Source organism: Bicyclus anynana, chromosome 6 (assembly GCF_947172395.1).
Source record: "Bicyclus anynana chromosome 6, ilBicAnyn1.1, whole genome shotgun sequence".
NCBI classification, from domain to species: Eukaryota; Metazoa; Arthropoda; class Insecta; order Lepidoptera; family Nymphalidae; genus Bicyclus; species Bicyclus anynana.
Genome location: NC_069088.1, coordinates 13,355,690 through 13,382,371, shown reverse-complemented (window position 1 = coordinate 13,382,371; position 26,682 = coordinate 13,355,690). Strand labels below are relative to the sequence as shown.

Here is a 26,682-nt window from a genome sequence, read left to right as displayed (position 1 = left end):
CAGTCCAATATTTGCACTATAATTTTGAGAATTTACTCAGATTTTTTTTTAATTTGGCGGGCGATTTCGGTCTCTACTTTCATTAGCAAAACTTTATGTATGAATATCGATAAACCTCAGACCAATTTCCTTTGGACTTGCATAGTACTCAATTTCAACAACAAAATTGTCTGTCGTTTGTAGAGAGACGAAGTAAGCTCACACATCGAAAATATTTAACACCAATTATCCTGTGTCCTTAAACTACACACAACTATAAAATTAAATCCTTATACACACACGTGTAATTTGATTGATGAAACATCGATTCTATAGACGCAGTTTGTATAAACACGTTAGATCATGATCATATACTTTGACAGAGGGGTAACGTCTAGTGAGGCAGGTCCTATGATAATTGGTCTGAGCTATGAACGAACTAAGACTTGGCTTGACCTTCGTCATTTTATAAACGGTGAAAGTTTATTAGCCCATGCTCTACTTTAGGTTGGGAGGAAGTAGGATTAAAGGGCCCATATCCTTAACCGTTTAAACTTAAAGCAGTATTTTTTTTATATTTTCCTTCTACGCTTCACTAACACTAAGCTTCAAGTCAACCTAGAGCCTCAATAGCTCAACGCTCAAAAGCGATCAGACACATCGAGGGTTAGTGGTTCGAACCCCGCCCATGGTCTATTGCCGTTCCTACTACTAATAGTCTTTCCTGACTAGTTGGAGGATAATGGTAATATTGGTTAAATAGAAAAAAAAATTTTTTGCTAGAAACCCCTACAGTTTGAAGTACATATTTCGATATTTTAGAATAGTATGCGAATTTTAAACCAAAGCAGTTATATTAAGTTTTTACAGTCAGAATATACCACTTGTATGTAGACCATCGTGAGGAAACCTGCATACCAGAGAATTTTCATAATTCTCTGCGTGTGTGAAGTCTGCCAATCCGCATTGGGCCAGCGTGGTGGACTAATTGGCCTAACCCCTCTCATTCGGAGATGAGACTCGAGCTCAGCAGTGAGCCGAATATGGGTTGATAATGATGATGTAGACCATACCTTATTTTAGAACTATCACAGAATAGACAAGGGACACAATAAGCTCTATGGTTGTAATCAAGGGACACGGAAAATGTTCACAGTCACCTTTTTTTTTTATTCTTTACAAGTTAGCCCTTGACTACAATCTCACCTGATGGTAAGTGATGATGCAGTCTAAGATAGAAGCGGGCTAACTTGTTGGCGGTACGTCTTTGCGGGTAGGGTGGTAACTAGCCACGGCCAAAGCCTCCCACCAGCCAGATCTGGACAAATTAAGAAATCTCAATCTGCCCAGCCGGGGATCGAACCCAGGACCTCCGTCTTGTAAATCCACCGCGCATACCACTGCGCCACGGAGGCCGTCAAAAAAAACCTCTGAATAAATCAAAATAAGGATTATTACCTACAAGTAAATGCCAGCACAAGGTGAGTTTAGCCTCACTAGACACATGTTTGTATTAAATAGATTATGACGTCACTGTTGCTGGGACCATGCCGTTGTAATTTGGAAGTGGGAACTATGTAAATTGTGCAGCTGTTACTATAGCTTAGAGTAGACGCTTAGTTGCATAGTATACCCACATGCATATAGCTAAGCTAAGCTAGGATGTACTAGATTTCCCGTGGCTCAGTCATCAGGCGGCGAGTCGGAACACCGTGGGGTTTTAGTCGGTTGAAGTCCGACATAACCGTCTTGCCTCCCCGTGGCGAGAAGGTATCCATGAGGATTTCCCCACGTTAAAAAAAAAAAAAAAAAAAGGATGTACTAGATTGCTACTATTGAAGCTTCTTTTTATCTATATCTATACTAATATTATAAAGAAGTAAAGTTTGTAAGTTTGTAACATTCTTTAAATGGGGTAATCATCGGAACTACTGGTCCGAATTCAAAAATTCTTTAACCAGTAGAATGCTACACTATCGAGGAGTGCTATAGGCTATATTATATATGTGTATCATATACATTAGCCGTGTTATCACAGTTTTTGTCATACAGGTCGGACCGAAAATCCTCTTAAACAGACTTATTCGCATGCGCTGCCTTAACTATTGTGTAAAGTTGACATCGAATTTTACGCGGACGAAGTCGCCGCTAGTTCTTTATAAGTTAGATGGAATGATGAGTAGGATAAGAATTCACGCTATCGGTTTCTACACGACATCGTATCGGAATGCTAAATCGCTTGGCGGTACTTCTTTGCCGGTAGGGTGGTAGCCACGGTCAAAGCCTCCCACCAGCCAGAGCTAGACCAATTAAGAAAACCTTTATCGGCCCAGCTGGGGATCGAACCCAGGACCTCCGTCTTGTGAATCCAAGGCGCATACTACTGCACCACGGAGGCCGTCACTACCATAGCATTGTATTAGATATCAACTACTTTTGTTGAATAACATACAATTCATCTACATTTGTAGAAAATATTAGGCCTTGTCAAAATATGTGATGAAGGCAAAGAACAGAAAACGCTAAAGCTAACTGTTTTGATAGGCCTATGTCATACAATACAAAATATGTATTTTAATTTTTTTTTATGTGTATATGGTTCATAGGACTTCTCTACAACTTCATCGAGGGGTTCCCCCGAGCGAGAAGCTCTCGCAGAGTCGATTCCATAGTCTAGGAGAACTTTAGTCTAAAAGCTTCTCATAATATGAGTTTGACTCGGACTTCGGCTTAGAGCGAATCGGAACCGATAGAGATCCAAATGTTGGAAGAATAATATTAATAGCTGCTTCGCTGGTCCAATAGTAGGAAGGGTTAGTTTCTGAATCAAGGTATAGAATATTGAGCTCTTCTTTCTTTTAAGAAATATTCAGTAAAAACTCCCCTGCCTGGTGCCCGGAGTTGGGAAGTCTGTGATGTTACACCCTTTATTCCTCGGAGAGCACATTAAGCAGACGGTTTGGTCATTATCCATATCATGATAGTGGTCGTCACAGAATCAAAGATTATTACCCTAAACCCACCAATGGACATTGCAGAAGCGTGGTGAGTCTAAGCTTCAAATCCCATCTCTTATAAGAAGAGAGGCCTGTAATGGCCCGCTGTAATAGGCTAATAACTAGTCTTGTTACTTCTTGTATGTAATCTCTTCTCGACTTAAGCCGATTCCACGTCGAAATATGGGGAGATTAATCATACATATAGCCCTGTTCGCCCAAGAGAAATTAATATTTTCCTTCTCGTCAAGAAAATATTATCGCGTGTGCATGTCCGATAGTCTTGCACGCGATATAAAAATTTCCTATCCTAATATCTAATATAGTTCTTGGGATTGCGTCATCACTACAACTACCATATTTATGGCTAGCCGATGCACTGCAGTTTCACCCACGTATTTCATATTCTCATAAGAATACGGGGATAAACTCACAAATAACGTGGCTTTCCAGTGGTAAAATAATTTTTAAAATTGGTGCTTTACAATACAACATCACAAACTTTATAATATTAGTATAGATGCACACATCTCGGAAATTATTACAAGGGTTGGAGATATTTCAATTTATATCTGAATTTAGTAAAGGACGATACATTTTTTTCTTCTTTCACAAAGACTGATTTTATAAATCTCTAAAACATAGATATTTCATATTATGTTTAGTTTTTACTGAATTATATAGACATAAGCGTTGGTTAGTAATTACCCTAGGTAAGTACTGGCACTATATTACAAAGTATAAAAGTAAAGGTTTCAACTATTATCTTACTTTAAAAAAAAAAAAAAACAAAACGCATCAAGCATCATCAAATCCACGTCCTTTTTTTGGTAAAGCTCATGGGCTTATTTTGTTGAACTATCATGACCTTCAGCGTGTTCTACTAAAAATGTTTTCCCCAACTATTCGGGAACGTGCGTTTTTCCCCGAAAAACTTTTAAAAGTTAAGCAGTGCGTGAAGCGAGGGAGATCTGATGTGTTAATTTAGTTTGTCATGCGATGGGAAACAGCTATTTGAGGATACGGAGGGTGAGGAGGAAATTAGCGACTCATTGTTAATACGAACCATTGTGTGTTGGTCGATTATTTGGAAGAGGAATAATATGATTTCTTCATGAAATCAAGTGAATAGATAATCATATTTTGTGTTTTATATGACACCACATGGGCCCTTTGGGCCCAAGACTTGGGCCTGCCTTCTACAAAATTTAGAACCTAGAGCCGATTTTTTTAAATAAAAAATCTATTAGGTGTTAATAAAAATGTCTCGGTCTTTATTTTATTACTGTTTTTTTAAGTATTATTTTTAAGGATGAAACATTAAATAAAAAAAATGTTAAAAGATCTAATGAAAGTCTGTAAGATTTTTTAAGAGAAAAATCAAAAGATTACCTATAACCTACGAGGTCGAGTCACTGGTATATAATATCAGCAACTTTCAAATCCAATCTAAAGATTTCTAATTGGCCTCAAATTCAATATGTTTTTCCGTAACTCAAATAAAATGAACTTCATGATCTATATCCAAACAATCTGGACTTTGTGATCTTTAGGTAGCTGTTCAATCTAATTACTGTAACGAAGACCTTATCCATTATAACTTCACAATTAGTACTTAATTATTATTTCTTCTAAACATTTTTGTTAGTAAACCTCTAGTATATAATTTGATCGCCCTTTGGACAAATTACAGGTTTAATGTAATTACCCGCACAATGTCGCCTTTGCCTTTGTAAATGTATTTTTTGTGTTAGCAATTATCGCCTTCACGCACAGTTTATGCGTGTAATAAAGTTAGATATAGTGCTAATGAATGTAAAGAGATTATGTGCATTATTGTAACATGAAATTTTTCATAATTCAATATTTGACTTTTTAGAATTCAAGCTTTTTGCTGGCTCGTGCTAATGGTGCTTATTCTGTTTACACTTTCAAACTTTAATCCAACGTAATCTATAATAGGTAAACAATAGTCGAACTAAATCCATACTTATATTAAAAATGCGAAAGTTAGTCCGTCTGTCAGTTATCTTTTCCCGGTAAATTACTGAACCAATTTCGATAAATTGCAGTAGAGATATAAGTGATATTTTCAAAAACTTACAAACAACAAAATACGGAAACGACGAGCCACATATTTTGACTGAAGATTGCAGAGTACTGAAGACAATGATTCACGCAGAATACTAATGATAGAGTTAAGAAGTATTAAGTAAATTCGTATAGAATTAGGAGCCTGAATTTTCATGAGATATCATTATCTAAAACATGTTTAGAGTGCAAGCAATATGCATTCGTCTTGACACGTCTTTAAATGAAAATGTTTACGGTGGATTGATTTTATTATGGAGACACAGTGATGCATAGGTATTTTAATTATCATTAACATAATTACATAGTAAATGAAGTCGCTTCAGGTGGATGTTCGCATATGTCTTTGAAACTATTCAACAGATTTTAATCCAGTTTTCAGCGATAGATAGTGTGATTCAAGAGAAGGCTTATATGTTTTAAAAGGTCATATATAATTACATATCAGAGATTTAAAAATCGGAGACACACCATCTAGCAGGACGTACGTTTCGTCTCGGTTGGCAGCGGTCGACGCGGAGTGCGCCATAAAGATCCTGTTACATAGTATAGATCATGATATTAGTATCTACATAGCGCCCTTGCGAAGATGGGGTGTGTCGCTAGTTTAAGTATAAACTGATGGACAGTGTCCAGCGAAGGCGATAATTGGCAACACACAAAATGCATTTAGGAAGGTCAAGGCGAAGCAGCAATTAGATTATATCGCTCCGGTAAACTGTCCTGGGGGCTACAACTTCTCTGCGCTGTGTTGTATTACTGTGGCGTACAACTTTGGCTAGGTCTGTGGTTTTACTATTCTTTTTTTATTCTAGATTCTAGGGTTTGTTTATAGTCAACTAAAATACAGTGTTACCTCTACTATACGTTATTGAGTTTTGGTGATACATAGAAAGAAGAGAAGTCGATATTATTTAACTTTAGCTAACCCAAAGTATGCCTAAGCTTGTAATAGCAGGTTTATTTCTCTTAAAAACGTGGAAGAGATTATTGGAAAATTCCCTCTTAGTTTGAGATATTATAATGTCTTCTATTTCATACACGCCAAATTCATTTAACTATGCGATAACTATTAAGATATTAATCATAATATAATACAGTAGTTAATACATAATACTTTAGCAAATCTAACCTAAGTGTAAGCTAATATTGGTTGATTTGCCTTCGAAATATGGGAGAGATTCGTTGGCAGATTCCAATGTAATTGGAGATACACGAGTAATATCTGTCTTCTATTTCATACACACTGTATTTATTGAAATATTAAGCCCATATATGTAATGGTAAACATAATTTAGTTCAGTATAATTTATCATAGAAAAGAGCCAAAGATAAATATCAAGTACCTATCATAAATCTAGAAAAACCTTTGTGACAGGTAACCATTTAGTAAAAAGGAGACTAATAAATTTCGCTTACAATGAAAAATTATGTACCTAATGAACCAAAATGTATTTAAGTTTTGAACAAAGTAAGCCTTTATGGTAATGCTTGCAAAAAAACCATTTCAACACTACCCGCTGTTTCCAATATAATCAATTCGCCTCGCACTGTGGTAATAATATTTTGTCGTACATCCTCCACAATGTCCACCCGCACTGAGGTACTATTGACTATTTAATACCCATGATGTATTTTTGAGAATTGCTCCGCGAACAATAGACCAATGATTATGTTATACTGTTGTAAAGTTACCAACGTCCAGTGTCCATTGTTTATCTCAAAGTGCGGGCTATTCAAAATTCTATTCACCGTTTAAAACCTAATGCAAAGGGAGTAGAACGCATTATTGATTGGTTAATATTTTTCTAAAGTGACAGTATTTGCATCGTGGGGGTAAGGTGGTGTGATTTATGTGCGTCTTTTGTTTTTGGCTATTTAGCCAGTCGGTATCAATGGTGTAAAGCTACGAAGGTCGTTATTCTCGCATTGTGCCACCAGTATTGTCTCTAACGACATCGTTAGTAAGTAGCGGGTGGTCTTGCGCATTGAAATTCCATTGATGACGTGATAAATCTTCACCTCCCGTGTTATTGCGTGGAATTGTTTGGGTAATTGTTTCAGTTATCGTGTGACATTTAGTTTATTTCGTTACTTAGTTTCAAAAGTTTTACTTAGTTAAACCACTTCTAAAAAGGAGGTTCTGTATTTGACCCTTCTGTTTGCAAGTTAAGTTCGTATGTGTTCTTAAAGAATAGTTATCTGATTTTTACGTTTTCAAAAAAGGTCTAAGTCAAAGTCAAAAAAGGTTTTTATTTATAACTTCACGACTGAACGTGGTTTTTTTTAAACATATTAAATTTGTAAACATTTTAATAACTGTCATTTAAATTATTATTCAGGTAAAATTAATATATTAGGTATCAGTTTTTAATCGTGAAAGTGTGAATAGGTACCTACCTACTATTATGAACAAAGTTACGTCCACCTGACTTGGTCTCTATATTATAGAGAATAATCTTAGATAATAATTATAGGTGGGTAGGTATAGGATAGAAAAGACAATGTAAAGGGACCAAGTTAGGTTGGTTATAAAGTGTAGTAGGCGTAAAATACACGTCTATGGGCACGAATTGGTAAATTTATTTTATGTTTTGATGCAATGCATCTAAAAACTCATGAATGGTTTTTTTTTCCTTAAACTGAGTGTCACATGCTGATATATTGCTTTAAATGTAACAAAGGGAATTCTTTGTACTTTTGTCAAAATAAAACGGTATCACGGTATCGTCCCACACGATATGGGAATGTCACATTTACCAAAAATGTCACATGCATCGACGATCTAATACTTTCCGAGGAGACATAGGTACAAGAAGTTATTGAAAACGTTTTGTAAGCTTGAGCTTAGTCAAGCTATTTCACGCGAATTTGAACTTATTTGTATCATAGTTTTCACAAAGATGTGTTTCATATAACTTAAATAAACGGACATGTTTAGTTCCTCCACGTGTAAATGATTGAACTGAGATTAAAGTAGGACCCTACGGCAAAATTCCTAGTAATATATATTTTTTTTATTTATTGTATTTAGCACAAAACAACGCACAAAGCGTTGTCCTAAAATGAACCCGCTTTTTTGTAGCCGTGGCTTCTTTGACTGTGTCCGGGAAGCTATGCATTGGTTCAAACAAAGTTCTTACCCTGGAATTCATAGTCGTGAAGTGAACAATCCCCCAAAAACCAATATTCAGTATTCACCCAGGGGCTGACTATTGAATCATCCTTCATTGCATTTCATAAACAAACTACTAAAGAGCCCCTAGGTGACTGGAGTTTCAAGCAAATGTTGTCTATGATTTTACATTAGATCTTTGAAAATTCTGTGACAGAACCACAGAGAGACGTATTTTGTTAATTCTTTGACATTTTACAAAATAATTGAGTTTCTATTTTCTAATATTTTCATTTAGTTTTTGTTTTTATTTATCATAGTAAAATTTAATTCGTTCAAGAGTACAATAGATCAATTTTATCAAAAAGTTTCTTTCTAACAAGAAGGAGTTGTTAGAAAAATATTGAATATATGTGGACGAACATGATCATAATCAAAATTATCAGCCGATGGACGTCCACTGCTGGACATAGCCGTCTTGCATGGACTTTCAAACACAACGGTCTCGAGCCGCCAGCGTCCAGCGGCTCCCTGCAACCCGCTTGATGCCGTCGGTCCACCAAGTGGGGGTTCGACCAACACTGCGATTTCATCGGCTCTTCGAACTATGTGGCCTGCCCATTGCCACTTCAGCTTCACGACTCGCTGTGCTACCTATGTCAGTGACTTTGGTTTGTCTGCAGATCTCCTCATTTGTGATTCGATCACGCAGAGAAATCCCAAGCATACTATTTACTATATAAGTAGTTTGATATTTCATACTTTTGTAATGTGGAATCCTACTTGAAATAAAAAAAATATTGTCAGAGGAAATTTGTTTATTTTACTCAAAACCACCTATAATTACCTGAAATAATTACAAGTAGGTACTATTATGCTGTATTTTCTTACAATTTATAGTAAGTGCAGTAAATAAATATAAGTGTAGCTTATCCTTAGGAATAGTGGTAAAATTGCGTTTTACAAAGCTTTAGATCACATAATATTATATATTTAGGAGGTAGGCTTGGCCCGGTAATGGGCTGATAATAATGAACCACACAGTACTTATTGCAATTCTAAATTCAAACCTATATCCTTTTGATACAAAGTTTAATTAATAACAACAATAAATACATAATTTACATATAACTTATTGTTATTATTGTTTTTTTATATAGGGCCAGACTTAAATGAAAAATGCAGAAGTAAACATTTAATAATTATCTTTATTAAAGATGTGAATCAATAAATTTCATTCAATTAAGATTTGTATACATTTTCTATTGTTATGGACTTCAGAGTGAGTGACCACCTTACAACATACTGCACTCACTCCTACTACCTCGATATTAAATGCTGCGGACTTTTCAAGGTATGTGGGTCTTCCAATTACTGTGATCTGAAAACTCAGATTTTCAAGAACCAAAGTATTCTCAGTATTCTTGGTAAAACAGTATTCTCAGAGCTCATCACTGCTATTCCCTGCCATGATAGCTGGTTTCTTTTAATCTGTGCATAGGGTCCTCCGGGGTTGTTTATATGTATACCTATGCGTGCCATCAATACAGCTTGACTTGTGGCATTTCTGTTATTTCATGCAATTCATTCATTTCATGAATGCTTGATGGACTGCACATACAGTCTGAAAATAAACATTATGTTGGTTACATTCATGTTGGTTATATATTTCCTAAATCAAAACTAGATAGGTATACCTAACATTTATATAGGTTAGATTACAAACAAACAAACTAATTAAATTCTTCATCATGAGTATGTAAAGCATGAGTCTCCAATCAGAATGAGAGGGATAAGGTCCACCACGCTGGCCCAATGTGAATTGGCAGACTTCACACATGTAGAGACAATGTTTTTCCTTCACCGTATGAGACATGTAATATACATTTAAATTCATAAAATGCACATAACTGAAATGATTTGGAGGTGCATGTTTCAGACAGCATTTGAACCTACACCCTCCGAATAGAAGGCAGAGGTCATATCAACTGGGCTATATGGATTTTGTACTACTCCTAATTTATCTATACTAATATTATAAACAGGAAAAATTTGTTTGTTTGTTTTGAATAGGATCTGTAACTACTGAACTGATTTGAAAGATTCTATCACTGTTGGGAACCTACACCATCATAATCAAAGGCAGGGGTCATACCCACTGGGCTAATTGGTTTTATATCTACTCCTAATTTATCTTTACTAATAATAGAAACAGGAAAGATTTGTTTGTTTGTATGTTTTGAATAGGCTCTGGAACTACTGAACCAATTTAAAAAATTCTTTCACTGTTGGGAAGCTACACTATTCCCGAGCTCTATAGGCTATATTTTATCCCCATATTCTTACGGAAATGGGAACCACACAGGGTGAAACCGCGCGGCGTCTTCATGAACAAAAAATTATTGATAATGAACAAAGGTACGTACCTGATAACATCCCGTTACATAGAATTGAAGTGCTGCTAGAATGTATAATACTAGCGGTATTGGTATTCCTCTCTTGGTCTTCTGTGTTCATTCTTCATCAAACAGAGGCATATTATGCCTAATATGAGAATCTTTCGTACATTCCATATCGCCATATACTGGGTTTACGCAATTGCGAATATATATCTTGGGCACTGATATAACTCGCTGTTTATAACTTCACTTATAACGTCCACTTTCTAATAAATAAATCACGATTAACAACAAAAAAAAATGCCAGGGGATGGTTTGGCTGACAAATATCGGTAATTCAGCAGTCAGCCGCCAGCTCCTGTCAAATGAGGGGTTTCTTTTGTCTATGAAACGCGTAGGGGTTGAATTCGACACATAGCGGCTGAATAATCCCCTTAGGGGCCCCCTACTACGACTATGAATTCCACCGTTAGTTATTAGTGGAAATAAAATAATAAAATTTTATTAGGTATAATAACTATAATTGTATTGGCCTTTATTTTGTCTCCAATACAATAAACCTTTAACTTCACTGAATATAAATTTATTTTAGATCTGAAATTAACCCTCCCGCTGCGGGACATCTGAGTCCCCAAACAACCGATGGTCAGAGTTGCAGAGTGAGGAACCTCCTCACAATACGCCTCAAGAATCACTGCCTTCTGTATCCGACTCTTGGTGAAAGCTTCTTAATGTGTTGGTCGAAGGTTTTCGCTGTAAGACCATTGACTGAAACAACTATCGGAATAATAATAGTTGGCTCAATGTTCCACATGGAGTACATGGTTCAATTAATAATCACCCAAATCCTATATTGCACAATAGGTACAAATCTAGGATTTCCGTTAAAATACGGGATTCAAACCATTCACCCTACTAGTACATACTACATCAATCGTCAAAAAATGCTATACCTGTCTCAGAACATCGCTTATCCCGTATTATTAAGAGCTTCCTTTGAATATAGCATTGTATAAAGTCACTAAAAATGATTAATTTATTTCTCCAAAAAATCCCAACAGACACTATGGCAGGATGTCGTAACAAAAAAGTTCAATATCAGTTCGAAACTGTTCAAACATTTTTATTGCTCAAACTCCATGATCGGCTCAAAGTTATTACAAAACCAAAGTTGTATTGTTGTCCGGGTCGGGTGATCCGTGATGTCGTATTGTAAATCCCCGGCATTGAACAATAACTTGACCATTGAACGGGTCTTTGTCACAGGCAGCTGAATATTTCTGTAATTTCTGTTGAGAACGCCTATCAGACCGAAACGGAGAAAGACTTTTGTTGCCTCTGCGATTTTGTTCTCGGTCTAGACAATGAGGTTTTATTTTTTCACTTTATTGTGACTTTATTTAAAATTAGACTAGAATACTTTGTATTCATTTAAATAAAATTGGGCTACGTTAACATTAAGCTAAAAAGCCTTTTGTTTGTTTGTACTCTTATTTTATTACTCCAGATTTTCTTTCATTAGGATTTAAGACCGCTTTGTGGCGAGCCTTTGAAGATCAAAGGAAACTACAAATCGAAGCTAAACCGTACTCAACAACTGATATATTATGTTTATGCAAAGTTAGTTAAACTAACCATTACCTAGTGTCGTAAAAATTAAACGAATTTGTCTAAGTATGAACCAGTCCTAGTTTCTTACTCATGAGCAAACCTTTTGTTTATCAGTTATTACTCAATGTTATTCAACTAAGCAACGGTAATTTAAATAAGATAAAAAGTAAAGTTTTAAAAGGATAAAATTAATATTTTTGAAACACCACACATAGAGAGAATATAAAGTATTTAATTTCCTGAAATCCTTTGTAGAGTCCTGCAAATTTCAGGAAAATAAGGTAAACTTTCTTATACAACAAAATAAAAGTCGTAGACAACTTGTATTAGTTAAGATAAGTAGGTACAGTTTTTTTTAAGTTGTCATATTTTTATTTATCTATTCCTATCATTTGGTCGGTACCTAACATGTAAAAAATGTTGAATGTAAGTATCCTTTTTGTGACAAACTTTTAGTAAATTAAATGTTTTGGATGCACAAAAAACATATATAATACACGCTTCAACGTTAAAAAAATTAATGTCCTCGCATAGCCGATGACGTGCGACTCGCTACTATTATTGGCCCCATATGAATGGTGTTACCCAAATCATTTTTTATGGCAATTTTATAGTGTCGATACATCCCTTGATGGTTTACGTGAACTGTATAAAAGAAACCATAACTCATCTTCAGTGAATGAAATGTATGATTGGAATCGTAAACAAAAAATATTGTTACAATATTATCCAAGGATAGATATATTATTGTAAATGCACATTCATCGTTAAAGCTTTTAATAATATGGTACAGAAGTAGGATCTTCAAGTAGGTTCATTCATTCATTGCATATTGTGTCAGTTTTTCTTGGCATGCTAATCTCTTAGTGTTTATTTACACGAGCGGCATCTGCTACCGACGACTGCAGTCGGCGACCTTTCGGCGGCAGTCAATGGGGGTCGACTGCAGTGGGCGACCGCCGCCGACCGTTGCTGAGAGTCGACTGCAACAGCAGTCGGCGACGCCATCGCCTGCTGCCGAGACGTCGCCGACTGCAGTCGACTCCCGTCGCCTGCCGCTGACTACGGTCGTCGGTAGAGTTGCCGCTCGTGTAAATGAACCCTTAACGAACTTTATTGAATTTAAAAGTAACTTTTTAAAATCAACAATGGTATTTTTCATAAAAATAATAAATATTATTCTGTTTTTCGTGAAACTGTTGAGCCTTTATTGAGATACCCGGAAAGGAACAAATATACCTCCAATAGTGCTACTGAGAATATTTGTTTTGAAAAGTTTCAAAGCTAGACCTGAGACTCGAACCCAGGATATCATGACCTAAAGCCCAGGAGCCAGCCAGTGGACCAACAAAGCAATTCAGTAAGTAATATGAGTAAGTTATATTACCCTTTGCTCTAACTAAATTGCAATGATAAGTAAGAGTAGACATAAAAGGAAGTACGAGTAGACAATATACTAGGAACTAGCGGACGCCCGCGACTTCGTTCGCGTGGAATATAATTTTTCACAAATCCCTCGGGAACCATGGATGTTTCCGGGATAAAAAGTAGCCTGTGTTAATTCATGCTATAATATATCTCAATACCAAATTTCAGCTAATTCGGTTAAGTAGTCGAGGCGTGAATCATCAGTTTTCGCAAATATCGGGAAACCACGGGATAAAAAGTAGCCTATGTGTTAATTCAGAGTAAAATCCATTTCCATTCCAACGTTTAGCCAAATCGCTTCAGTAGTAGCGGCGTTAAAGAGTAACAAACATCCAAACATACATCCAAACATCCATACAAACTTTCGCGTTTATAATATTAGTAGGAAGTAGGATAGTAGGATTGAATCTTGAACCGATGACTTTTCATTCCGTCCTATAAACCGGGTACGTTGTAGCTAAAACACAGTCCTCAGTAGGTGCTTTTGTCCTCTTATTTTCTTTGACTGCGAACAATGGCGTGGATTCATGCCCTCCCTCCTCAGCCAAATAACCTCTCAACTTTAACGAAGCAAGCAATAAAGAGACAGAATTAAAACTGAGTGGAGTGTCCTCTAAGAGATTTCACGGACATTCGGCATTAACACTACTCCCATAATGAGGGCGGTAGTGAAACTTTGGAACGATTCCAGAATAACTCGTAAACATTCCTGGAAAATAGCTAATGGGGTAAGAGGGGTGGAATTTATAAAACAATTTATTACATTTCGCTTTAAAGTGTTTTCTGTTGTAAGTCAATTAGACTTGGTTTATTTTAAACAGATTTTAAGCTCAACGTTCTATTTGCGTATTCAAAATTAATATTGTATTATGACAAAATAATTTGTTTGACGAAACTGCTACGTAATATTGTATCAAAACATTTTATTACCGTTTAGTTATTTATATGCAGCTGTTTTGTTTTTTTAAAGGCTATTTTACACTAGTAGGTAAGTTTTAAATAGCATCTGAGTTAGGCCGGCTCTAATATACTCGTTTTCCGAATCCATTTTCTGAGTTCGGAAAACCGAATGAATGTAATCAATATAAAATACATCAAATGACGTACCGTTACGGTTTTTAGTGAACGGAACAAATTCCGCGCATACACCGAATGTACCCCCTATAGCCCTTGCGACAATTTAAACATTCTGAAAGAAGGAAAACGAAAAGTCTTGCGGTGGTCTCACGAAAATCCAAATCGAAATTACGCATTAGGAAAACGAATACGGAAAACGAGTGTAGGCAGCCGACCTTAATGAATATAGCAACTTCATCATTATCATCATCATATCAGCCGATGGACGTCCACTGCAGGACATAGGCCTTTTGTAAGGACTTCCAAACATCACGATACTGAGCCACCTGCATCCAGCGAATCCCTGCGACTCGCTTGATGTCGTCAATCCACCTGATGGGGGGTCGGCCAACACTGCGCGGGTGTCGTGCGGGGTCGACAGTGCGGGGTCGACATTCCAGCACTTTGGGACATAGTCATCGCTGGCAACACGCACTGTTCGAAGACTTTTGTCTGCAGGCATTGAGGAATTTCGGACGAAAAGATATCGCGAAGTTTCCCGAATACAGCCTAGCCGAGTTAGATTTGACGGTTCACCTCTTTCTCGAAATTGGACCTACCTAACTGGATCATTATGTCCTAGGTATACGTATTCGTCCATAATTTCGAGTGCAGCGTTCTCAACTATGACTGGCTATAGCAACTTAGCGCGATTAAATTAATTGAAAAATTAGCCGAAAAAACTTTACTCGTTTGGAAGGCTATACCTCCTCAAACGACCCTAATAATAGAAGCTGCTAGGCTGCATAACCAAGCCATGCTGCATGATTGCCAAGTGGATATGACCTCTGATTCCGATTCCGGAGGGTGTAGGTTCGAATCTGGTCAGGGGCATGCATTTCCAACTTTTCATAGTTGTGTGCATTTTAAGAAATTAAATATCACATGTCTCAAACTGTGAAGGAAAAACATCGTGAGGAAACCTGCACACCAGAGAATTTTCTTAATTTTATGCGTGTGTGAAGTCTGGCAATCCGCATTAGGCCAGCGTGGTGGACTATTGGTCTAACCCCTCTCATTCTGAGAGGAGACTCGTGCTCAGCAGTGAGCCGAATATGGGTTGATAATGATGAGTTATTAATTATTAGTCTGCTGCGATATTAATTTTCGTAATTGTTGTTAGTGTTAAATCTTGAAATTCAAATTATAAAAAATTTTATATGCAGATGTCAAGGAGACGCGTGACATTTTTTCGGGTTTCACCGGCCTCACTCTCACATCACAGACTCATTCTGTACCATTCTTTATTCTGTGATCCTATAGCGGTGGCTGCATGAAACAGCAGCATTGAGCAAGATATCATAACATCAGGATATCTCCTCAGAAACACAAGATGCGGGTTAAATGACAAATTGATGTTCACATGACAGGAGGTTTTAATACGAGTGTTTAAAGTGGCACTGAGTAATAGAAGCGCGGTGATACGGCACTGCGGTATCGTGTGACTAAATTATGGTACAATTACAATGACAGGGCTACAATAGCCTGTTTATGTGGAATTGAGTTATGTGGGGAAGCTATGGTAATTAGCGGTAATCGAGTGTATCGGTAATAATCAAATTTATAAGGGCGAGAGAGACTGAAAAGTATGTATTCACCATTCCCCTTTAAATATATGCGTCTTCGTAACGTAACAATACTACGGGAAATACAAGCTTATTTTTGCAATATGTTTGTGTTCCGGTCTGAAAAGTATTGCACTGTAATTGCATATGAGGCTTACTACAAGATAGCCCTTGACTACAATCTCACCTGATGATAAGTGATAATGCAGTCTAAGATGGAAGCGGGCTAACTTGTTAGGAGGTGGATGAAAATCCACACCCCTTTCGGTTTCTACACGGCATCGTACCGGAACGCTAAATCGCTTAGCGGTACGTCTTTGCCGGTAGGGTGGTAACTAGCCACGGCCGAAGCCTCCTACCAGCCAGACCTGGACTAATTAAGAAAACCTCAATCGGCCCAGCCGGGAATCGAACCCAGGACCTCCGTTAAAACACTGGTGCAGAACAGTGATTTTTTTATATTGTTTAGGCAAGCGCTTAGCTGCAATCACGCCTGATTGTAAGCGATGATGCAGCCTTTGGTGGAACGCGCTTGCTTAGAAGATGCCTATTCACTCTTGACTTGAAGGTACCCATATTGTAGGTGGTGGGGAAAACGATAGCTAGAAGAGCATTCCACATCTTTTGCAGTCCGTATAAGGAAAGAGGAACTAAGCCGCTTAGTAGGTACCTACGCGTCCGAGGAATAACTCAACGTGATGCTTACATTTGTATTGCAACGTATTAATTATAGATTTCACTAAAACATTAGGTGGGTTATCTCCTGGTTTAGTCAATTATTACTAGAATAGACAAAAAAAAAATTATATTGTACCTATAAATTAAATTATTTACCTATTAATTAAATTACTTATTACTTTTGCTGAATCTGAATGAATCAGCTTATAATTGTTTTTTTCTATATATAGTATATACTTGATATCTTAGATTATGTTGTACCTATGAATTAATGGATATCTATAGCTAAGAAGTGTAATGATACATCCATAATATGTAAAAATTGTGAAAGTTATGAAAATCTTTTAATAGCTCAGCATTAACATAATTTATCAATATAATTAAATGTAAGCATGAATTTAATATATTAGCGGTTGACTTCCTTAATAAATAAATAAATAAATAAATAAACAATCATTGATGGCAGAAAGACTGCTATCTCCTTCTAATCTATGTAACTTTACCTCTAAACACGACATCTTCGAAAACTATAAAGCTTTTACATGTCCAAATAAATCATTAAATCCGAATACATATAACACACGCCCACACAATCTAATCAAGTACACATAATTTTAACAAACTTCAGTAAATATTGGATATCTTAAAACAGCCCATCAAGATAAGATTACAACAGGTAATTCTAACTAACATACATTTATTCTGGGAACTCGACGCCGCCTTTCATGTTTTATTTATTTACTCAACATAAATTAGTAACTATTATACGACTACAATAATCACAAAGTAAAGCAAGTTTCTGCCTCGGACGTGCAAACTTGGACGTTTATTGTTAATATGCGCTTTGTCTTTTCAGAAGGTTTTAAATCCCACCTTTAAAAATTAAAATTATACTCTTGTCTATGTTTTATTTTTATAAGTACATAATAATATAAGTTTAGTATTTTATGTTTAACTAGGTACATGAACTCTTCAATGATGCATACGATTATTATTTTTAATTAAAATTAATAAATTGAACATAAGTATCAAACTTTTTGAAGTTGACTTTGCAATAATTGCTTTATTCAAAGTCAACTTCAAAAATCGTTTTTTAAAATTGATTTTTGAAATTATCGCTACCATGTTATGTTTTTTTTTTATTTTTGTCAACAAGCGTTTGTTTATAGTATTTAACAAAACAAAGAGATAATACCTGATGGTAAGTGGAAAACCATAGACAAATGATTTTCCATCAATGATATTGTTTTACCCGACTACAAAAAGAAAGGTAATAATTTTGATGATTATGAAGATGCCCACGGCTCTACCTTGGCCATTTTGTACCGGTGCATTTCTCGATTTCTATCTGCAATATTTTCTTGTTTCAACCTTTTAGAACCCGTTTTTACGTAGTCGGAATATAGTCTTTAAACTTTATTTTTTTATTACTTATTATGTCAAGATTTACCTACTTGAAAAAATCAATTAAACTCCAGAACTTCTTTTTCCTCATTAATTTAATTCATAATTAACGCCATAAATCATAATCTAGAAATATTTACCTAAAGGCTAGTTTAATCACGTCACCTATACAGGAACAGGGCCAACGTAGTTAAAAACCACGGGGCACAGTTAGTATGTTAATACAGGTTAATCGTTAAGTTTGCACATAGAGGCAGAGAGTTTAAGCCAGTTAATATACGTGTGGATCGGGTTAAGCCCCAAAACATAGAGCCATAGAGATTTCAACTTTCCCACCCGCTCCCAGCTTTTAATATTTTATGTTTGGGTGACAACGCGCCGTTGTGTATCGGTTTTTGGTTGTTACACCAACTTGCATTATTAACGGCCACGTAAATTTGTTATTTGAAATTATCGCTACCATGTTACCTTTTTTTAATTTTTTTTTTGTCGACAAGCGCTTGTTTATAGTAATTAACAAAACAAAGAGATAATACCTGATGACAAGTGGAAAACCGTAGCATATATTGTATAACATAAATTCTTTAAAAAAACACTCATAAGATCAAACAATAGGTTCTTAAGACAAAATTACAGGTACCTGCGGTTTCCCATAATATCCCGTTTATTATAAATTACGTTTTTTACTTGGTCGAATAGGTCTAGTACCTTGAAAACTTTAAAATACTACCGCATACCGATATTGGCGACCGCGACGCGCGACCGCGACCTGCAACCGCGACAGGGTCGCACGACCCACTGCTTAGTATGAATTTATATGGAGCACTAAACAAAATTGGTAGCGCGACGCGGTCTCGGGCTTTGTTTAGTGTTCCTAATAAATTTATCATACTAAGCGCGCGGTCGCTAGTCGCGGTTGCGCGTCACGGTCGCCAAGAACGGAAGGTTACCTTTAGTTCCCGAATACGAATTAACTTCTATCTCTCTCTATCTAACACGATACTATAGAAAGAGAAAGATAGAGTTGAATTCGAAACTCGCACTTACGTTATACAAAACATTTTTATAGAATAGCTTAATCTATGGTAGGAGCCTGAGCTTTCAGCATTTATATAATGACAAAAGTTTATATCAATAAGTCCAATTAGGTACTTTTATATCTCTCAGTGCACTACAATAATGACATCAATATTTTGACTTCAGTCCAGCTCTGTCATTATCATTATCAACCTAATTAATATTCCACTGCTGGGCATAATCCCCCTCTATCATACGGGGATTTAAGGCTTAGTCCCTCCACGTTGCTACAATGCGGGTTGATGGGCTTACTGTGATGATTTTGAATCTGCAACGACCACTAACAGATGCTATCTAACGTCCTTTGTCGTCAAGTCATACCATCAAAATACGAGGTGGCTTCATACATAATGTTTTGCATCCACGTTTCTACTTTGCACACAAAATGTAACAAATGCGTCTGTATTTCCTGCCATCTACAATTTGAACACCTTCAAAGGCAAGAGTGAATAGGCATCTTTTAGGTAAGCGTGCTCCAACTTAGAACGTTCTACTGCTTTACATTGTGATATGTATTAGTAAGGTATATTGTCAGGCGGGCAATTTCTTATAAAAATCTCGAGAATGTCTGAGCCTTACCTTAAAAATATGGTTTAGGTTAAAAATTATAAATATAAGTGACGCATTTATCAATTAATTTTAATAAAATAATAAATCGATAGATTTTTATATGATGGGTGCTGAGAAAGGGGCGCCTGGCACTTTGAGGTCTAGGGCAGTCAAGACTACAAATCCGGCACTGGGTGACGGTGATGATGACTTTGTAATTCTCGATCTACTAAGATTACTAAATTCATATTTTGTAGTGCCATTTTCCAGCTTTTTTATTTTTCAGCGATTTGATAGCTTTCATTTCTCATTACTTGTATTACATAAAACCACTCTTTATATCTCAGTAGACCTCCAAAACCATTTAAGTTTGAAGCTTTCAATACAGAAGATATTTTCAGTTATAAGAATCATAGCATCTTTTGAAATCACAGTTGTTGTTAGCCGTCGTTTCTAGTTTCGTGCCTCTTTTTGGGCTGTCTTGCCTATTGTGTGCCCGGAGCTTTATACGGAACTAAATTTAAACTTGATCGATACGGTACAGCATCCACTGCACAGACATTGCAGACATTTTATTAATAGATCAGCTATTTAACTGCAGCTCCTAGGTACGTGTTGTGCCAACCAGTGTTCTATTTTGGAAATAATAGGATTTCAGTGTAACTACCCGGAACATTCGTTACTGCATATTACATTAGAAGTTTTGAGTGTACATAATTTTTATTTAATTAAAATAAAAGCTTTGATTAAAATCGACTTGTTATTAGTTTTTGAAGGTCCACTATTCTTAATTTAAGATTCTTCCTTTGGTTACTAATCTAAAGTTTTTTTTTTTTAATGAGCAACTATTGAGTTTTTGGTTTCTTATCAGCAGAACCTGCCTTCCGAACCGCTGGCAGAATCTTTACATATAGTCAACTGACGTATCAAAAGTGCTTGTAAACTAAGCCTACTTATTTGACATAAATTAATTTTAAATTTGAATTAGTATCTAAACTAGCAATAGTTGCAACTATTTTCGCGTTGATTTTTTTAACCAAATTTGCGTTTTATCTTTTATAATTAAACCAGATTACGACACATCGGTTGGATAGCATATAAGTCTATAACGGACATAAAAACATTTTTCTGTTTTTATATCTTTATGTAACATTTCACATTTTTGGCTGGTGGGAGGCTTCGGCCGTGGCTAGTTTCGTCAAGCGATTTAGCGTTCCGGTACGATGTCGTGTAGAAACCGAAAGGAGTGTGGATTTCATCCTACTCCTAACAAGTTAGCCCGCTTCCATCTTAGATTGCATCATCAATTACCATCAGGTGAGATTGTAGTCAAGGGCTAACTTGTAGAGAATAAATAAAAAAATATAACATACTACATATTATATATACTAGAAGTAGTAAAACATGTATAATATTATGTATGGTTCTGATATAATATTATGCAAACATCCACATATCTATAAATGTCAACATTTCATATTTCAGTAGGTACTCGTTAATTTTATTTCCATCATAAGGTTACAATTTAATTTATTATCTGCAAAAAACCGATAAAGCCTACCCACTCAGTACAGGTAGGGTTGTTTACATTTCCCGAATAGCCAAAAACGTTCTGAATTGACGATGTTAATGAAAACATTGCCAGCAATTACCCTACACCCATACAACAATAAACCAAAGTGTATTGGACAGTGTCGATAGTGAGGCTCAAAAATCAGCTCTATGGACATGTGAGCTTTACCATTTCGGCCAAATTCACTAGGGGTTGATTTACCCCGCAACCCTCCCTGCCATACAATACATCTGCCCCGTCTAGACCGCTAACCAGACCGTCAGTTTTACTCCGCCTCTGGAAGAGGGAGGACGTGACGTCGGTGTCCCGTTGGCGCGAATTTTTAAACGCATGTGATTTGAAATTCGAATTTCGTTTTCCTGTGGTGTTATTGACATTAACTTTTTTTTTGGTGTTTTGGAATATTTTCCCATGGAATTTTGGACTATTTAAATATGTAAGTATAATTTGTTGATTACTTTTATGAAAAACATTGAAAATGGGACTTGGGTTTCATTTGTTTTTACTATTTTTATGTTTGAATTCCGTATTTTTATTCAATCGGCTGATAAGTTTTAAAAATATTTTACATACTCTACATTTGTTTTACTTTAGTGATTGTTTATTCAACACGTGGTGAAAAACGCTGATAATAGCCAACATAATTCATATATTTTCCTTTAAAAAAATAATAAGTTTTGTTTTGTAAAGTTTTGCAGTATTTTTTTGTACAAATAGTAAACTACTTATGTGGCTCTACACTTACTGTATATATAACGTGTATATTTTTATCCGACTGCATCATAAAGAGAGTAATGTTTTTGTAGGAGATTCTTACTGAAACTGACCCGGCAAAGGTGTTGCCGAAGATTTTTTTTTGTCATACAAAGATACTAGAATCGCGATCAAAAATGGCTAAAAAAATACTCAACGTAGTTATTGTCACACCTACCAAATATACCACAATACACGAAATTTATACTAGAATAGGATCATTAATTAAAGTTACCAATTTAAGCTATCTATACTTTATTATTCGAACTCTGCCTTCGATTCAGAAGGCGTAGGTTAGAATCCGGTCTGGGGCATGCACCTCCAACTTTTCAGTTATGTGCAGTTTAAGAAATTAAATATCACGTATCTCAAACGGTGATGGATAACATCGTGAGGAAACTTGCATACCTGAGAAGGTAAGGAATCTAGGTGTGTGAAGTTTGCCAATTCGCATTGGGCCGGAGTGGTGGACTAAGGCCTAACCCCTCTCATTTTGAGAATAGACTCGTGCTCGACAGTGATCCGATTGTGGGTTGTTAATGCTGATGATGATGATATCATAAAAGTAATTTACATATACACTGCGATACATTTTTCCTTAAATAACACGAATAAAAATTGCTATAGTCATAAAGCATAGCAACCCTGCAGGCTTTTACCCACGTTATGCCGTGTAAAAGCTTCGTTGTTTAGGGAATTAATTTTTTGCACGCGAAAAATAACGTTACCTACAGGAAATAAAATGGGAAAAGCGTCCATGCGTTTTAATTTTATTACCCGATCGGACTAAAATTGCGGAACAATAAATAACCATTGATATACCATGATTGAATTACGTGTAGGTGCGTTTATTTTACTTTTGTTCAGATTTATTGCATTCTGATTTACAATGGGAAATAAAGGATAAATATTATTATTTTATATACAGGCTGCTCTGTATTTGATCCACTTGTATGTTAGTAGGTATTTATGATTCTTGAAAAGAAATATTGAATGCGAATATTAAAACAGGAAGGTTCTTCCTACTCGTAGGTTTAGTTCAAGTCAATTGGAATCAGTTAAATTATTTTCTAATTAACTCAAAGCCGATCTGGTGATTAAAGTAATATTTAAATATAATTTTTAAAATGTTTTTATATTTATTTCAAACCAGTCTGCGTGAAATAAAATTTCACTAAACCCGCGAGTATTATGAATTATTCTGGAATAAAAAGAAGCCTGTGTGTTAATCGGAGGTATATTTACTAAAAAAGTTCAACCAAATCGGCTCAGTAGTTTCAGCGTGAAGAAGTAACAAATACTCAAACATTCATACATACAACCATTTAATGGTACGAGTATCGTAAGCGTAGCTTAAGTGCTTGCATGTTCTGTGGAATCAGGTAATCGGCAGGTAGAGTACATGCGTGGTTCCGCACATTCTATTCTTTCTAAAATAATAGATTATTACAGATAGATTAGAGCCGTGATAGCTTTGTGGATATGACCTCTGCCTCCGATTCCGGAGGATGTGGGTTCGAATCCGGTCGAGGGCATACAATTCCAACTTTTCAGTTGTCTGCATTTTAAGAAATTAAATATGTGTCCCAAACGGTGAAGGAAAACATCGTGAGGAAACCTGCATATCAGAGAATTTTCTTAATTCTCTGAGTATGGGCTGACCCCTCTCATTCTGAGAGGAGACTCGAGCTCAACAATGGGCCGAGGGTTTGGGGTATGGGGAAGGGGGTATGGGTTGATAATGATAGATATATTTGTTTTAATAGACTTGAAGTACGATAGTTTGTACTACTAAACTTATAGCTTACGTTTTGATTTGCTTATATTTTTACGCTCATCCTATCGAGCGTTCGTTATTTTGCGTCTCAATGGGAGTAACGAAAGGGAGTGAAGTTGAGAGTTGGTCTTAAGTGGTACAGCATTGTAAAAACGAGTGCAAAAGGGATGTCAAAACGTACTTAAGAGCGAAAAGTCGTTTTTCGAAGACATTTCTGCAAAGCTTTCAAGAGTTTGAGAAAGTAAAAAAACGACTTCCGTCCCGTCCCGACCCGTCCGCCACTTATCACTGGCGGGCACGAAGCGATGAATTAGCGAAAATATACCCCGCCCAGTATTACGTTGGAAGTCGGATCATCAATTTTTGGCGACTTCAAAAAGTTGAGAATTCCTTATCGAGAGACTTTTTTACTTGAAACGTGCTATCGTGGCAAAATACAACGCATATAGACATGATGCGTAATGATTTAATGCTAAAAAGTATAAACGTAACCAAAAAGTATAAAATTGTAGTGATTTAAAGTCCAAGTCAAAAACGCCCTTGCGATTTTTGAAAGTTCCCCTCGGTTTCTCCAGGATCCCATCAGAGCCTGACATGAAAAAAACGGAACCACCTCGGAAGTATACCCTTACAAACAAAAAAAAAATTCAAATCGATCCAGTAGTCTTTAAGTAACAAACATACAAAAAAAAACATAGACTCGAATTGAGAATTTCCTCCTTTTTTTGACGTTGGTTAAAAATAGATACATAGCGATATTGTTTTTGCCATATCTTTCATTACTATAAGTAGAGGATTAAGTAAAGGATTATAGCTGTATCGTGGTATACCCATTCAAACTTTTTTCAAAAAATCAAACAACTATAACATAAAAACTTTTCGTTTCTCAAAATAATTAACATATTTTATATACATAATCCCTTAAATTAAATTAAAGCAACAATGATTAAAATATAATTTCGCAGGGAATAAGACAAAAAGTAATAATTATTTCGACACAGCGATGTTTTCTACTTCAAAGGCTGAATTTGAAAGCCTTACTTATGTCTATGACTCCCTTTTAAAAATGGAAAGCTTGCAAAATGTCTAAGCATGAATAATTTTAACGCACTTAAACACTTATGTGTCGGCATGGAGCAATATTATGTTCTTTTTGTCAGGCTTTTTCCTTTTATTATGAAAGTTGTTTTGTAAAGAGAAGTCATTTCAGGGTTTACTACTTTAATTTTGAATATTCAAAGGGATTTTAAGTTTGTAGCTTCAAACGATGATAAATCTGAAGTTAGTATGTATTTATTTTTACAAATTAAACATGAATTTCTTTTCTTAGCGGCTTCCTTTTTGACTCTACAGTCAAAAGGGAAACCGCTCTACGGTCCATTACACCGTTGAAATCGAGTAGGAAGAATGACAATTATAATATGTGATTGCGAACATTATTTCGTTAACACGTTCGCTGCGGCACTGATATTTCTCTGGTGCGGTACGAGGTCAATCGACCTCGCCACTCTCGAATACACTAGACGTGCGAGGTCAATTGACCTCGTACCAAAGCGACGTGTTAAGTGATATCATAATTAAAAGATAAACTTGATCTAGAAAGAAAATTACAATGGCTCACTAAAGGTTCAGGCCTCTTTATAAGACAGTGAATACATGGATCTTATAGACCATTCACTCTACAGTTACACCAATGCGAGCTATCGAGCCTAGTGAAGATGATTCGCTCTGTAAAGGTCACTAAGATATCAATGATGGCTTAGTTGTGCTCGTCGAGGCACGGCGTATAACACTGGCAACATCTCAACTCTGGGCTGAGATTTATGACGTACTAGCCGACGCCCAACAGTTTCATTAGCGTAATTCCCGTTCCCATGAGAATACGACAATAATATATGACCTATGACACTCACAAATAACGTGGCTTTCTAGTGGTATTATCAAAATCGGTTCAGTAGATATAAGAGAGTAGAGATTACCCCTACAATACCACCAACTTTACTTCTTTATAATATTAATATACCTTCCTCGTGGCCCGAAGCCACATTACTTAAGCCACATCAGGACTAAGGAAGCAGTCTACAAATGAATATAATATGACATTCTCATTGCACCTTTGTGGTTCATAGACACAGTATTGCTGTGTTGATATACCACGTAAGGATAATGTACTCCTACATACGGCATATTTTGACGGCCTCCGTGGCGCAGTGGTGTGCGCGGTGGATTTAATGATGGAGGTCCTGGGTTCGATTCCCGGCTAGGCCGATTGAGGTTTTCTTAATTGCTCCAGGTCTAGCTGGTACGTACGTAAGTGACGTACCACCAAGCGATTTAGCGTACCGGTACGATGTCGCGTGGAAACCGAAAGGAGTGTGGATTTTCATCCTTCTCCTAACAAGTTAGCCCGCTTCCATCTTAGTGGAGATTCCTTCCGCGTTACGTGAGATTGTAGTCAAGGGCTAACTTGTAAAGAATAAAAAAAAAACATACATGTAAATGTAAGTCAGTTATTCATTTAATTACGGAAGACATAATACTGCTAATGAAGACAAGCGTATACAAATTAAT

The 26,682-nt window shown here is 36.2% G+C and overlaps 2 protein-coding genes across 3 annotated transcripts in view; both read left to right on the top strand.

Moving 5' to 3' along the window:
• The window catches only part of LOC128198193 (uncharacterized), a 93,492-nt gene extending 80,239 nt beyond the window's left edge, over window positions 1–13,253 (top strand). Inside the window, exon 3 of the mRNA XM_052882198.1 lies at window positions 13,059–13,253. Coding sequence (XP_052738158.1) covers window positions 13,059–13,253 — 195 coding nt within the window. The remainder of the gene's footprint in view (window positions 1–13,058) is intronic.
• LOC112054328 (roundabout homolog 2-like) overlaps window positions 1–26,682 on the top strand; it is an 83,847-nt gene that overhangs the window by 7,730 nt on the left and 49,435 nt on the right. Inside the window, exon 1 of one of the 2 annotated variants that reach the window (XM_024094081.2) lies at window positions 21,842–22,017. The exons of the other annotated variant lie outside the window; for it this stretch is intronic. The gene's annotated coding sequence lies outside the window, so the exon portion shown is untranslated. Of the gene's footprint in view, window positions 1–21,841; window positions 22,018–26,682 lie in introns of those variants that run through there. 2 annotated transcript variants of the gene reach the window in all.